The sequence below is a fragment of the Chiloscyllium plagiosum genome, unplaced genomic scaffold, assembly GCF_037043375.1.
Source record: "Chiloscyllium plagiosum isolate Xiang-an unplaced genomic scaffold, Cpla_swu_hap1 HiC_scaffold_8, whole genome shotgun sequence".
NCBI classification, from domain to species: Eukaryota; Metazoa; Chordata; class Chondrichthyes; order Orectolobiformes; family Hemiscylliidae; genus Chiloscyllium; species Chiloscyllium plagiosum.
The window spans coordinates 89,238,323-89,254,724 of NW_028270146.1; the positions used below are offsets into that span (position 1 = coordinate 89,238,323).

Genomic DNA, 16,402 nt, shown 5'->3' on the forward strand with positions numbered 1-16,402 from the left:
AATATGACTCGTTTACAGAACATCCTTCTGTTGGTAGGCATATCAAATTTCTCATCTAGTTCTTTGTTCTTTCTCATCTAGCAGAATTAGTGTGGGACCTTGGTGAGTAGCAACTTGAAACATCCTCCTTCTCCAAATCCCCTGAGAAACTACTTTCCACCACCACCACCCTGTCTCCTACCTTCAAGCCAATTTTGTAACTAAGTGGCTAGCTCTTCCTGGATTCTGTGATCTAATATTGCTAACCAACGTACCATACAGAACATTGTTGAACACCTTGTTGAAGTCCATGTAGACAATATCCACCACTCTGCCTTCGTCAATCATCTTTGTCACTTCTTCAAAAATCTCAATCAAGTTAGTGAGATACAGTTTCCCATGCATAAAACCATTTGCAAGAAAGCAAGAATTCTATTTCCTTCGGGGTGCTGTGTGCTTATCAGTTGTTTAGTACTTGATTGAAGATTCATATCTGTAGAATAAACTAATATTGATTGTGTTTTGTGTTGCAACAAAAAAATTGATTTCATGTACAGTTAAATATGATCTGTAACATAAGTCCAGATCAGAAGTTAAGTGCCCCAAAGTGCTGTTTTGTTTGGTGAATGGTTGGTTGATTGTTTTTCATAAATTCCTATTTCTACTCTGTAAATTGGTTTCCTTACTTGCTGTCACCAAATTTGTCCTTTCTTTGTTGTCTCCTTTTTGAACCTGTAGTTTGAGCACCCACCATTAGTTTGACTGCTAGTAATGCAGTCCAGAACAAATCATTATTTTATTTTTGTTAAATTGTGTCTATGCTTCAAACAATTCCTTGTTCATATTGCAAAAAATAGTCTCAGAATACTGGATTGAAAAGCAACCAAAAGGCCATCATAATACCATCATAAAAAATTAATATATACAGGGTGAAAATGTCATTTTAACTCGATGAGGCTCCTACATTTACCTACTTTCATTCGGTGAACAATTTCAAATGATTTATCATTACTTAAATCCAGTAAAACATCTCTTATTTTTGAGGAAGAGTAACCAGACCCCTAACGTTATCTTTGATTTCTGGTCACAGATGCTGTCAGACCTGCTGAGCTTTCCCAGCAACTTCTGTTTTTATTTCACTTATTTCCATTTATCTCCTCTGTACTTACTTTCCTGATGCACTTTGATCTAAAAAGCTGCCAATTTCATTTGTGGGAAACAAGACAATCAAATCAACCATAGAATTATTATATTAATAATGGACCAAACTTGAGAACAGCATCCAACATTGATTTTGAAGGATAAGATGTTATCAGACCAACATTTATGGCATTTTTTAAGAAATTGGCATCCCAAGCATCTTAAATAAAACCCAAAAATATGTCACGTTACAAAGTTCCACACTAAAGTCTGCTGTGTAAACATTGAAAGGAGTGTGAATCATGGGGATACATTACATGATACATTTTCTGAAATATAGGAATCAAAGGATGGTCTAAGAACAAATCTAGAAGTTAGAGGCTAGTATGTTCAACCACGAATGATGAGAGTGTTTTTAGAAATGAGCTTGAATCAAATCATCGGGCCAGGTTTGATAAAAGCAAATTTAGTTTAAATAATTCAATCTTTTTTTAATGAAAGGTAATTGATAAGGGAAGGCAATTAATTTAGTAATTATCAGCTTCCAAAAGGGTGTCACATAATAAGCCCTTCCACAAAGTTGAGTTTCGTGGAATAAAAAGAATAGTGGTGATTTAATGGTATAAAACTGAGTAGTGGTGAATCAAAGATTTTGTTTGGTTTGGAAACAGTGAAAGGAACGTGGTGGGATTTTCCAAGGGGCTTAGAATCACTGCTTCTAATAATTCATATTAAAGGCTGGTCTTGGATGTACAGGACATAACTTCAAAATTTTCAAGCTTGGATGTATTGTGAACTATCTGGACAGTAATGATTCACAAACTGATGACATGGGCAGAAGAAATTTAAGGCAGAGAAGTGTAACGTAAATTGTGTGGAAAGAATAAGGTGAGGTGATATAGACTATAGGGTACAGTTCAAACAGTGGTGCAGGAATACAGAGAACTGGAGAGATGTGAAAAAAATTGAGGTTGAGAAAATGGTTAAAAGGAGATAAGGGATCTGGACTTTGCAACTAGCAGGCAGGCAGAAAATAGGTGTTGCGTTTTGTCTCCGCAGTGTAGAGGAGACCTCACTGTGAGCTGTGATTATAGTAGACTAGATTGAATGTAGTCATTAGTAAGTCACTGCTTCACCTGAAAAGTCTGTCTGGAACCTTGGGTAGTGAGGATGGAGGAAGGGAGTGGGCTGGTCTTGCATCATCTGTGGGAAAATGGGGGTTAGGGAGTAGAGAAGGAAAGCACAGGGTTATTTTGGAGTGAATGGTCTTTCCAAAATGCTGACAGGGGAAGGGGGAATGTCAGGTGATGGCATTGCATTGGAGGAAGCAGAAATGGTGGCTTATTATGTATTTGGATATGGATTCTGGTGTGTTCCTGGTAAACGAGGGCGAGGGGGTGTGAGAGAACCATCATTCACAAGGTGAACCAAGAGATGGCATTAGCTTGAAAATGGAGCAGGAAATGTGATCCGCTGAAATAACATTGTAACATAAAATAATTACCTATGAACTTGGAATGCATTGGCTTAATGTTAAGACTGCTGTGTGATATTGCATTGCTTCCCATATACTAAATTTAAAGTTTGTCTGTCGAATAGCTCTCCTTTATTTCAGCAATCATTTCTGTCCACCTCACCCCACCCCAATCCATGTTCACTTTATTTCCCTTATTCTAGTCTAAGCTTCATTGTTTGTGACAGTACTTCCAGTTGTCTTGACTCTGTTCCCGAAATTTTCTCCTTGAATGCCTGCACCTTGCAGCTGCCTCTTTGATCTTTGAACTTCATTCTGTTCAATTGTGGTTTTACTCACCATTTCTCAGTGCTGGTCACCAAAATCTATGCAAAACAGTTGTAAACTGTATTGACAATGGAAAGTATGTTTATTTACAAGTTTATATTCAACACAAACTTACATCCCTCAGAATATTGTCTGGATCCTTTTCAGGTAACCACAAAGGGATGCGAGACTGTTGAGATGACATTGAGGAGAAATGGCCTAGGCCAGCTTGGTTTCCATGTTAACTATGAAGGCATTGTAGCAGATGTCGAACCCTATGGCTACGCATGGCAAGCAGGTCTCCGACAAGGCAGCCGGCTGGTGGAAATCTGTAAAGTTGCTGTGGCAACTCTGACCCATGAACAAATGATTGATCTGCTACGAACATCTGTAACAGTTAAAGTGATCATCATTCCACCCCATGAAGATAGCACCCCTCGCAGGTATGTTCCCTGAACTGAAGTTTTTGCTGCTCCACCCAAATTCAGCTTATTATATTCCACAGTCACAGCCCTTTCCTACCTGTTTCATGTTCACAGATCTTCACCTTATAACCCCTAGTTTTTCCCAACCTTCACTATTTTGATTCTCTCCCTCCCTAACTTTGGAATTCTTTCCCATAGAGGGCTATAAAGGCTGGGTCATTGAGTGTCTTCAAGGCTGATTTTTTAATTGTAAAAGAATCAAGGAGGCCAAGGCAGGAAAGTGGAGTTGAGGATCATAAGATAAGCCATGGTCTCATTGGATGGTGGAGCAGACTCAATGAGCTGAATTGCTTGCTTCTGCTGTGCCACATGCTCTTATGGTTATGCTTTATTGAGCCTTTGCAAACTTCATTTGACTATGCTGTTCATCAATCACATAGTTTATCTCAAACTATTCAGTTATCAATGATGTTCATTTTTTTGTCTTTCGGAAGCATTGTATCAGCATTTATTTATTCTCTATCTACAATGCTTTTTTAAAAAAAAATTGAATTTAAACCTTTGAGAATGTTGCCAAACAATTGAACAGTGGAAGGTTGCCCATGTCAATAGAGCAAACTTTCTATAAGTATGAAATTGACTGATTAGACTACCTTGTCTGGATAAGCATTGTGTTGCATTACGTTTTGGTTAGTGAAGCTATGTAAATCTGAAAATTCTTGAATTAACCTTCCATTGGTCCTTAGCTTGACTGATTTAAGCTTCAGATTACGGACAGAGCAATCAGCTTGCCAGAAGGAAGTTTCTGCTCATTGAGAAATGATGAACATATGAAGATTTCAGCAGAATCTACTCAACAGCAGTATTTGTAATTAACTCAGTTCAATATTTCAGTGGGAGAACACTGTCGATGACAATCTTTGTGCTGTCCTCTCTTAGGAAGTCATGCTGTGTTCTATGTTGCACAAATGGCCTTATAGTGATATTCTTCAAATGACTACAAAAAGTTTAATAGGTTGTCACAAATATTGTGACCATTCCCGAGCCAGGGTTCATAAGAACGTAAGAACTTGAAGCAGGAGCAGGCCATCTGGCCCTTTGAGCCTGCTCTGCCATTCAATAAGATCATGGCTGATCTTTCCATGACTTACCCACCTAGCTCAGCTCCACTTACCCACTCTCTGACCATAATCCTTAATTCCATTACTGTTCAAAAAGTTATCTACCTTAGCTTTAAAAACTTTTATTGAAGAAGCCTCGACCGCTTCACTGGGCAGGGAATTCCATAGTTTCACAGAGTTCTTCGTGCAGAAGTTAGTTCTCAATTCATTCCAAAATCTGCTCCCTCTAATTTTGAGGCTATTCCCTCTTCTAGTTTCATCCACCAGTGGAAACATCTATTCCTTTCATAATTTCATATGTTTCTATATGATCCCCACTCATTATTCTAAATTCCAATGAATATAATCCCAGTCTACTCCATCTCTCCTCATAAGGCTTAACTCTAGAATCAACCGAGTAAACCTCCTCTGCACCCTCTTTAGTGCCAGTACATCCTTTTTCAAGTAAGGAAACCAAAACTGCATACAGTACTTGAGGTGTGGCCTCACCAGCACCTTGTACAGCTGCAGTGAAACCAGTCTGCTTTTGAACTCAACTCCTTTAACAATGAAGGCCAAAATTCCATCTGCCTTCCTAATTACCTGTTGAACCTGCAGACCAACCCTCTGTGATTCATGCACAAGGACACCCAGGGTCCTCTGCATAGCAGCATGCTGCAATTTTTTCACTATTCAAATAATAGTCCTTTTTTACTGTTATTCCTACCAAAATGGATGATTTAATATTTACTAACATTGTACTCCATCTGTCAGAACTTTGCTCATTCACTTTAACTAACTATGTCCCTTTGCAAAGTTTCACAGTCCTCTGCACGCTTTGCTCTTCCACTCGTCTTAGTCATCCGCAAACTTTGACAGACTACATGTCCCCAACTCCAAATCGCGTATGTAAATTGTGAATAATTGCATCCCAACACTGACCCCTGAGGCACGCCACTAGTGACTGACTGACTGACTGCCAACCAGAATTGGACTCAGTTATTCCCATTCTTTGCTTCCTCTTGGTTAACCAATCATCTATCTATGCTAATACTTTGCCTGTAATACCTTGCATCTTTATCTCATGCAACAGCCTTTCGTGTGGCACCTCGTTGAATGGTTTTGGAAGTCTAGATGCACATCTGCTGGGTCCTCATTGTCCACCATGTTTGTAATGTCTTCATAGAATTCCAAAAGATTAGTTAAGCATGATCTGCTCTTTATGAACCCATGCTGCTTCTGCCCAATGAGCACTATTTATCTAGATGCGTTGGTATTTCTTCCTTTGATAATTGACTCAAGCATTTTCCCTACTATAGAAGATAAGCTAACTGGTCTATAATTCCCCATCTTTTGCCTACCCCCCTTTTTAAACAATGGTGTCACATTTGTTGTTTTCCAACCTGCTGAAACTGCCCCAGAGTCTAATGAATTTTCTTGAACAGTATGTAATAGAACCGGGGAATTTATTTAGATTAGATTCCCTACTGTGTGGAAACAGGCCCTTTGGCCCAACAAGTCCACACCGGCCCAACAAGTCCACACCGACCCTCCAAAGAGTCACCGACCCAGTCCCATTTCCTTCTGACTAATACACCTAACACTAGGGGCAATTTAGCATGGCGAATTCACCTGACTTGCACGTCTTTGGACTGTGGGAGGAAACCAGAGCACCCAGAGGAAACCCACGCAGCCACTGGGAGAACATGCAAACTCCACACAGTCAGTCACCCGAGGCTGGAATCGAACCTGGGACCCTGGTGCTGTGAGGCAGCAGTGCTAACCACTGAGCCACCGTGCCGCCCCATTAGATTAGATTAGATTCCCTACAGTGTAGAAACAGGCTGTTTAACCCAACAAATCCACACTAACTCTCCGAAGAGTAACCCACCCAGACCCGTTTCCCTCTGATTAGTGCACCTAAACCCGTGGGCAATTTGGCATGGCCAATTCAGCTAACCTGCTCATCTTTGGACTGTGGAAGGAAACTGGAGCACTCTGGAGAAAACCACGCAAATGTGCAAACTCCACACAGGCAGTCGTCCGAGGCTGGAATCGAACCGGATCCCTGGCACTGTGAGGCAGCAGTGCTAACCACTGAGCCACCAAGCTATCCTAGATCTGGTCCTATGTAATGAGACAGGAAAAATTAATGATGTCATAGTTCGGGATCCTCTTGAAAGGAGTGATCACTATGTTTAAATTTAGAATATAGATGGAAAGTGTGAAGGTAAAATCCAATCCAAGGCCTGGGTTTAAACAAAGGAGGCTACATTAGTTTATCACAAATTACCATTTGTTATTTCTCCCACATACTCTTTTAGCATACAGCAATGCATTCCATTCGGGCCATGAGACCTGTGTACTCTTAGGTCCGTTAGCTTGCCCAACACAACCTCTTTCATGATCATGATTGTTTCCACCTACATTCGTCCCTTTGGCAATTGCTCACCTATTATTCGTGTCCTCTGTTGTGAAGACCAACACAATACCTATTCAATGCCTCAGCCATTTCCTCATATCCTCATACTAAATCCCCGTTCTCACCCTCGAAAGGACCGATATTTACGTTAGTCAATTTTTTTGTTTTATTTATTTTTTATATATATATATAGAAATGTTTGCTATCTGTCTTAATATTCTGAGCTAGTTTTTCTCATAATCTATCTTACTTTTCTTCATAACTCTTTTTGTGGTTTTCTGTTGACATTTAAAGCTTTCCCAATCTTCTAGTTTCCTGCTGATCTTGGCCACTTTGTATGCTTTATCTTTGAATTTGATAGCCTTCCTTATTTCCTTAGGCACCTGACAGATTACCCCTTTTCTTATAGTCCTTCATTTTCACTGGTATGTACTTTGGCTGAGCACTTTGAAAAATTGCTTTGAAAGTCCTCCACTGTTAGTCAATGTCCCACCATAAAGTCTTTGTTTCCAGTCTACTTTAGCTAATTCCTCTCTCATCCTATTGTAGTTTCCCTTATTTAAGCACATGACCCTAGTATTGGATTTTAACTTCATACTTTCCATCTATATTCTAAATTCAACCATACAGTGATCGCTGCTTCCAAGAGGCTCCCTAACTATGACATAATTAATTCTCCCTGTCTTATTACACAGGACCACTTGCTCCCTCCCCAGTTCCATTATGTACTGTTCAAGAAAACTATCGTGGGCACATTCAATGAACTCTTGCTCAAGGCTAACCTGACTGACCTGGTTTGACCAATCGACGTGTAGATTAAAATCCCCCATGATAATTGTCGTACTATTTTACAGGCATTAGTTATTTCTTTGTTTATTGCCTGCCCCTATGTGCTATTATTATTTTGTGGCTGAAAGACTTCACCTATGAGTGCCTTTTTCTTCTTAGAATTTCTAATTTTCACCCAAATGGATTCTCCATAGAACCTATATCATCTCTCGCCACCGCCCTGATGTTGTCCTTAAATATCAGAGCTACATTATCTCCCTGCCTGTCCTTCCAAATAGTCTGATTCCCCTGGATCTTTAACTCCCAGTTATGATCATCTTGCAACCATGTCTCCACAATGGCTACTAAATCATATTCACTCATGATGTTTTGTGCCATTAACTCATCTAACAATTTTATCATTGCCTCAGATGGATATCCTGATTGTTGTCCTTCTGGGTGAGGAGCGATTAACTTTTTACAAATATATATTAAGAACAAAAGGATAGATAGGGAAAGAATAGGGCCCCTCAAAGATCAGCAAGGCAGCCTTTGTGTGGAGCCACAGAAAATGGGGGAGATATTAAATGAATATTTTGCATCAGTATTTACTGTGGAAAAGGATCTGGAAGATATAGACTGTAGGGAAATAGATGGTGATAACTTGCAAAATGTCCAGATTACAGAGGAGGAATTGCTGGATGTCTTGAAACGGTTAAAAGTGGATAAATCCCCAGGACCTGATCAGGTGTACCCAAGAACTCTGTGGGAAGTTAGAGAAGTGCTTGCTGGGCCTCTTGCTGAGATATTTGTATCATCGATAGTCACAGGTGAGGTGCCGGAAGATTGGAGGTTGGCAAACGTGGTGCCACTGTTTAAGAAGGGCAGTAAAGGCAAGCCAGGGAACTATAGACCGGTGAGCCTGACCTCAGTGGTGGGCAAGTTGTTGGAGGGAATCCTAAGGGACAGGATGTACATGCATTTGGAAAGGCAAGGACTGATTCGGGATAGTCAACATGGCCTTGTGTGTGGGAAATCATGTCTCACAAACTTGATTGAGTTTTTTGAAGAAGTAACAAAGAAGATTGAGGGCAGAGCAGTAGATGTGATCTATACGGACTTCAGTAAGGCATTTGACAACGTTTCCTGTGGGAGACTGATTAGTAAGGTTAGATCTCATGGAATACAGGGATAATTAGCCATTTGGATACAGAACTGACTCAAAGGTAGAAGACAGAAGGTGGTGGTGGAGGGTTGTTTTTCAGACTGGAGGCCTGTGACCAGTGGAGTGCCGCAAGGATCGGTGCTGGGTCCTCTACTTTTTGTCATTTACATAAATGATTTGGATGCGAGCATAAGAGGTACAGTTAGTAAGTTTGCAGATGACACCAAAATTGGAGGTGTAGTGGACAGCGAAGAGGGTTACCTCAGATTACAACAGGATCTGGACCAGATGGGCCAATGGGTTGAGAAGTGGCAGATGGAGTTTAATTCAGATAAATGCGAGGTGCTGCATTTTGGGAAAGCAAATCTTATCAGGACTTATACACTTAATGGAAAGGTCCTAGGGAGTGATGCTGAACAGAGACACCTTGGAGTGAAGGTTCATAGTTCCTTGAAAGTGGAGTCGTAGGTAGATAGGATAGTGAAGAAGGCATTTGGTATGCTTTCCTTTATTGGTCAGAGTATTGAGTTCAGGAGTTGGGAGGTCATGTTGCATTGGTTAGGCCACTGTTGAAATATTGCATGCAATTCTGGTCTCCTTCCTGTCAGAAAGATGTTGTGAAACTTGAAAGAGTTCAGAAAAGACTTACAAGGATGTTGCCAGGGTTGGAGGGTCTGAGCTACAGGGAGAGGCTGAACGGGCTGGGGCTGTTTTCCGTGGAGCGTCAAAGTCTGCGGGGTGTCCATCTTGAGCCATGTTTCTATAATTGCTGTGATATCCCAGTCCCATGTTCCTATCCATCCCCTGAGTTCATCTGCCTTCCATGTTAGGCCCCTTGCATTGAAACCGAAAATGTGTTGCTGGAAAAGCGCAGCAGGTCAGGCAGCATCCAAGGAGCAGGAGAATCGACGTTTCGGGCATGAGCCCTTCTTCAGGATTCCTGAAGAAGGGCTCATGCCCGAAACGTCGATTCTCCTGCTCCTTGGAAGCTGCCTGACCTGCTGCGCTTTTCCAGCAACACATTTTCGGCCATGATCTCCAGCATCTGCAGTCCTCACTTTCCCCTTGCATTGAAAGAAGTGCAGTTTAATTTATTAATCCTACCTTGTCCCTGCCTGCCCTGACTGTTTGACTCATTTCTGTTCTCAACTGTACCAGCCTCAGATTGACCTCTTTCCTCACTATCTCCCTGGGTCCCACTCTCCCACCTTACTAGTTTAAATACTCCTGAGCAGCTCTAGCAAATCTCCCTGCCAGTATATTAGTCCCCTTCCAATTTGGGTGCAATCCGTCTTTCTTGTACAGGTCACCTGTTCAAATGTCTTTTAATTATTCTACCTGTACCTGCATGCACTACTTTCTCTGGAGGTTTATTCCACATACAAACCACCCTCTGTGTGAATGAGTGGCCTCTCGGGTCCCATTTAAATCTTCCACCTCTCACCTTAAAATTATGCCCTCCGGTTTTAAATTCCTTACTTTCGAGAAAAAAATCTTTGCTATTCTCCCTAACTGTGCCGCTCATGATTTTATAAACTTCTAAGATCTTCCTTCAACCTCCTATGCTCCAGTAAACGAAATCCCAGCCTTTCCAGCCACTTTTTATAACTCAAATCCTTCAGTCCCAGTAACATCCTTGTAAATCTTTACTGCACCTTCTCCAGTTCAATAATATCCTTCCTATAGCAGGATGACCAGAAATATTTTCCATGTTTCTCTTGATTGGCTCAATGGTTTAAATCTGGAAACATTGCACCTGAAGAGTAGAGTTAAGAAATTCACTTAAACTAGTTAAACTAATTAGATGGAATAAAAATAGCTGGACAGACAGACGAGATACTATTCTCTGGAGCAACAGCTCTGAAGGCTGCATTGTCTACCTGGTGCCAAGTTTCAGGACATTTCTTCTGTGTTGGAGAGAAATGTCAAATGGGAGGACTTCACGAAAAGCCAGCAACCCAGGTGGAACTAGGAAAGAGGCTCTGCTGAGGGATTAAGAATAGCTCCGGGCATAGTTAAAATATGGACCTACAAAGGTGTTAATCTCTGAATTACAAACTGTAGCATGTGCAAATTAAAGAAGCATTAACAAGATTCAAGAGAGACTTTGATCAGATGGGCCAATGGGATGAGGACTAGCAGATGGAGTTTGATTTAGATAAATGTGAGGTTTAGCATTTTGATACGGCAAACCGGATCAGGACTTAAACAGCTACTGATAGGGAGGGAGTTGAAAAGTGTGGCACTGGAAAAGCACAGCAGTTCAGGCTGCAGCCGAAGAGCAGGAGCATAAAAGTTTCAGGCATAAGCCCTTCATCAGGATGATGATGTAGGGCTTATGCCTGAAACGTTGACTCTCCTGCTCCTTGGATGCTGCCTAACCTGCTGTGCTTTCAGAGCACCACAATTTTTGATTTTGACTCTGCAGCATCTGCAGTCCTCACTTTCTGTCAGCTACTGTAGGGCCCTGGGGATTGTTAATGAACAAAGAGATCAAGGGCCGCACGTGTATAGTTCCTTGAAGGTGGAGTCGTAAGTGGACAGGATGGTGAAGATGATATTTGACACACTTGCCTTCATTGGTCAGAACAGTGAATGTAGGTGTTGGGATGTCATGTTGTGGCTGGACAGGACATTGGTGAGGCCACTTTTAGAAAACCATGTACAATTCTGGTTGCCCTTCTGCAAGAAGGGTGGTACAGAATTTAAAAGGATTTTGCCAGGACTGAAGGAGTTGAGTTATAGGGAGAGGTTAAAAAGGTTGGAATGTCAGATGCTGATGGATGACCTTAAGATCATGAGGGGCCTAGGGTCATAGTCAATCATGAGTAGGGGAGTCCAAGGCTAGAGTGCATAAGTTTAAGATGAGAAGGGAAAGATTTTAAAAAGGACCTGAGGAGTAACTTGCTCAGAGAAGGTAGTGTGTGTTTGCAACAAGCTGTTGGAAGAAGTAGTCAAGGCGTTCAATTGCAACATTTTAAAAGGTATATTAACAGGAAAGTTTCAGAGGGATATGTGTCAAATGCTGACAGATTAGGGTGTCTGTTAGGCACGAAGTCCTGGCAAATTGTATAACTCTGGTTGTAAATGTATATTTGAACTAAATTGGGAGAACATGAATTTAAGGGATGTTTGAAGAATGAAAGAAGAGCATACATGTAAGGTAGAGAAGAGGTGAAAATAATTAAATGTGCTGGGAAGGAGTTGAAAATATACGCAGAAGAATGCAGCAGAAGTTAGAACCAGAATAAAAAGTAAACTGAAAGGTCAACGTTTAAGACTATCTCATAAACAGCAGGAAACTTTAGGCCATTTTACCTAACATCTGTTGTTGGGAAAAAGCTACAGTGCATTGTTAAGAAAGAAGCAGCAAAACATTTAGAAAAGTTTAACCCCATCAGAGAGTTAACATGATTTTGTGAGAGAAATCTTGTTTGATAAATTTGCTAGAGGTCTTTGAGAATATAACAAGTAGAGTTAATAAAGCAGAATTGGTATATGTAATGTATTTGGATTTTCAGAAGACACTCCGTAACATGCCATGTAAAACGTTATTACACAAAATGGGAGCTTATCGTATTGGAAGTAATATATTCGTGTCGATTCAGGATTAGTTAATACAAAGAAGACAGACCCAGTAATGGGTCATTTTCAGATTGGAAGGGTGCAATTACTGGAGTGCCACAAGGAACAGTTATTTGCTGTTTGTATTAATGATTTGGAGGAGGGGACAGTGTAATGTATCCAAATTTAATGCTGATTCAAAAATAGGTGTGAGGGCATGTTGTAAGGTATGTCCCCAGTATATAGGTTGAGTGAGAGGGCAAAAACTTGGCTGATAGAGTTTAATGCAGTAACGTGTGAAGAATCAAGCAACAGACTTGTTCAAATGGAGAGAGATTCTAAAACAATGCATCACAGGGTTCTATCTGGGTGTTCTTGTGCATAAAACATGAAGGTTAGCGTGCAGGTGTTGTAAGAAGACAACTGTTGGCCTTTATTGCTAGGGATTTTTAAAAGTAGGGCAGTCTTGTTACAACTGTGAAGACTGTTGGTGAGGACACACCTGGAATTCTGTATGCAGTGTTGGTCTCAATATTTAAGAAAGGTTATACTAGCATTTGAGGGAGTTTAAAAGGGATTCACTGGATTTATTCGTAGGCTGAAGGGTTGACTTATTAAGAATGACTAAACAGGTTAGACCTCTTCATTAGAGTTGGGGGTGGTGGTTGTTGGGGGTGTACAGGCTTAAAGCATGCAAGATTTTAATGGGGCTTGACACTAGTTATTGAAAGATGTTTTCTCGTGGAGAATCTTAAACTAAGGAACATTCACTTAGAATAAGATACAAAGGAATTTGTTCTCTTAATGAGTAGTGAAAATTTGGTCAGTAACTCACTACCTGGTTCCCTAATGTCTTTGCATTATCTACAAAGCAAAACTCAGGACTCTCCATTTCCCTGGGTGAGTGCAGCTCTATCAGCACTGAAGTGCTAAGTGTGTACATAGACAGCATGGTTTACAATATTTCAAGATTGCAGCTTCTCCAGGGCAATTAGGGATAGAAAATAAATGCTGGGGATGCCTGTATCCTGTGAATGAATTAAAAATCAGGATGAGACGGTACCAATAGAAGGTTTAAAGAACGAGAGGTGGATGGTGGATAATGGAGGTTTTTTCTTATTTTGGAGTAGACCATAAGTAGCGTATACTATTGAAGAATAAGCAATCTCCCTTCTAAGATGCAGATGAGATTTTTTTTCTCTCTCAATGTAATTAAAGTGTGAAATTGTCTTCTCCTAAAGCAATGGAAGTTGATCATTGAAACTCACTGCAAATCCTTTAGGGACCTCCACAAAACATCCCTGAAGAGGTCAAACCTCTCTGCCAACTGTCAGGACTTCCTGGCTTGTGACCAAAAAAAACTAGCAAATGTTTTTTTCAGGAAAGCACTGAGCACAGTGCATCTTTGTTAAGAATACACAGAGGCAAAGCTGTTGCATTGGAGCAACCTTACAAATCTCGCAATAATTCATCTGCCTGGCCATCCAAGCATTGCCTGCATCAAATACCAGAGCCTGTAGATCATGCATCGGATTAATCGACTATCTCCGAGCCCTTTACCACAGAGTGCAAGCAAACAATCCTCAATTCCAAGGTATTGCATAAGAGAGAATGATCATGACAATAAGCAAGGCACTTGAACATAATTTTAGTACTTGCCTATTGTTCTGTGTTTATGCTCCAGTGTCAAATTTGTTTAAACATGACCTTCAATTGGAACAAACAGAAAATTCAGGAGCAACCCAATGGGCAGCATCAATGGAGAGAGAAGCAGAATTAACAGAGTCCAACATGACTTCTTTTGAACTGAAAGGAGTTGGAAAATGTTTTTAAAAATATTTCTGGACAGAAGCAGAGGATGGGCAAGGGGAGCAGATGATGTTGATACCCAGTGTTGAAGACAAAGGATTTGTAATTGGAGTGAAATAGAAAGATATAAAATTGATATAAATTCAGGTGTGAATGTGGGTAAAGGGGTAGTGGATGGAGAAGGAATTTAAGAATAATGGAGGATAAATGACATGAGGTCAGGTTTTTGAGGTGTAGAATTCATTATTGAATTGTCAAGGTTGTGAAGATACTAAGCAGAAAATTAGGTCTTGTTCCTTGAGATTGCATTTTGCTTCTTTGGAACATTGCAGCAGCAGGTCAAAAGTGTGAATATGAGAGCAAGAGGATTTTTTGAAGTTCTAAGCAACTGAAAGGTCGAGGTCATTACAAAGGACTGGGCTTACTATAATAGTAAGATTAATATTAGTTTTGAAATCCAGATAGGAGATTGAATCATTTGAATTTACAAACAGACTCGAGAATACAACATGGAATTGAGAATTGGTTTAAAAACAGCATTATTGTTGAGTGTGAATGCTAATTTGGTTCATCCAAAATATTTTGATTATTTTGATTATTTTGATTATATTTATTACATTTGTAATGCTGCGTGGGAGCCAGAAGTGCAAGATTTTGCATGCACCCATCACTAAACTCTGTTTTTCAATCCATTAATCTTGAAAATAATTTGCATCACCAGAGGCAAAATGTGGAGGGAAGTGCTACAAATAGGGGCAAGAAAGCACATTTCTTAGGAGAGAGCTCACTGCTATATAATCATTTATCATTAATAATACATCATATTAGTTAGATGCTAGTTTCTCCAGGATATTCTCCTGTATCTAAGAATGTAGTTAATGGAGTGCTGTAGCAAAATAATGCTGCTTCTGTAGTTTTATTTAAATAAGTTTAGACCTACTTCAGTTCCAATATGGTACCTGCATCCATCATAAGTATTAATTTGGATTTTTAAAAAAAATTAGTGTTTTATTTTTTTCTGTTGCCAAGAATTCAAAATTTATTGAACCAAAAAACCCAAAGAACTGCGAATGCTGGAAATCAAACAAAATCCGAAAGTGTTGGAAAAAGTCAGCATTTCTGGCAGCATCTGTGGAGAGAAAGCAGAGCTAATGTTTCACGTCCAGTGACCCTTCTTCAGAATTTTGGTTTATTCTATAGAAGTTGTAATTTGCTTTAATTAAACAATGCTTGATTAATAACGTGAACAATTTAACAAATCCAAATCTCCACCAGGTATCATTATTGTGCAACAGTTGAGAGCTTTACGTTACACTCAATTATTTGTTGACTTCTACATATGGGCACACTGGTGGTTAGGCAACCAGAAGTTGATTAAAGCTTGAGGCGATCACTCATTAAAATTCTAAATATGATCTGAAGTTAAGCAATAAATCACTGCGAATCTGTCAAATGGCCCTCTATATAGATGTTAACTGCTGTTGAGGTGATCTGGCATAATTTTCCATCTATGTACATTTGCAAAACTGTCCTGGTGTTTCAATTTACAATGAAAATGTAGAATGATTTTATTTTCATGAATGGAATGTGGGGCATCACTGGGGCCTGCTCGCCTATTTCAAAGGGAAGTTTAGAGTCGACGGTATTGCTGTGGGCCTGGAGTTAAATGTAGATGAAACCAGATAAGGGAAGATTACCTTCTCTAAAGGACATTTGTGAACTGGGTAGGCTTTCTAACAGTTGTGACTTGGTTATCTTTAGGCTAACCTTGTTTCCAGAACTTTTTTATTGAATTCAGATTTTGCCAGCTGCCACAATTGGTGTCAAGCTCATGGCCCAAGAACATCAGCTGGGTCTCTGGATTGCTATATCACTATGCTACTGCCATCCCCATATTTCATTTTGGTGAAAAAGTTGTTCTTCCTCATTCATCTGTTTTATGCAAACAAATTAAAATATGGTGTAAATACAATTAGTTATATCATCAATTGTTATCTGTTAAATATTATTTTATGAATGAATTCTCGCAACTAAAACCACTTCAGTGTCTGGTGGCAATGTTTAATTGATTGAATTTCTTCTACTTGCAACATCACTAGTTTGATTTCTGCATTCACTTCTTATTTCAAGATGAAGACTAAATATAACCAGAAGCAAAATGTAAATTGTGTTCCTTATAGCAATGTGTGAACTACTTGGTCTTTTAGGTAATGTCTTGAACTGTTTATGCATTGTTTACAGTAAGTGTAT

General features: G+C 39.9%; 1 protein-coding gene across 10 annotated transcripts in view; it reads left to right on the top strand.

The window, feature by feature from the left end:
* sipa1l1 (signal-induced proliferation-associated 1 like 1) overlaps nt 1–16,402 on the top strand; it is a 415,651-nt gene that overhangs the window by 323,096 nt on the left and 76,153 nt on the right. For all 10 annotated transcript variants that reach the window (XM_087990088.1, XM_043698149.2, XM_043698153.2 and 7 more), the window contains one exon: nt 3,068–3,342. In XM_087990088.1, the coding sequence (XP_087846214.1) occupies nt 3,068–3,342 (275 nt within the window). The remainder of the gene's footprint in view (nt 1–3,067; nt 3,343–16,402) is intronic.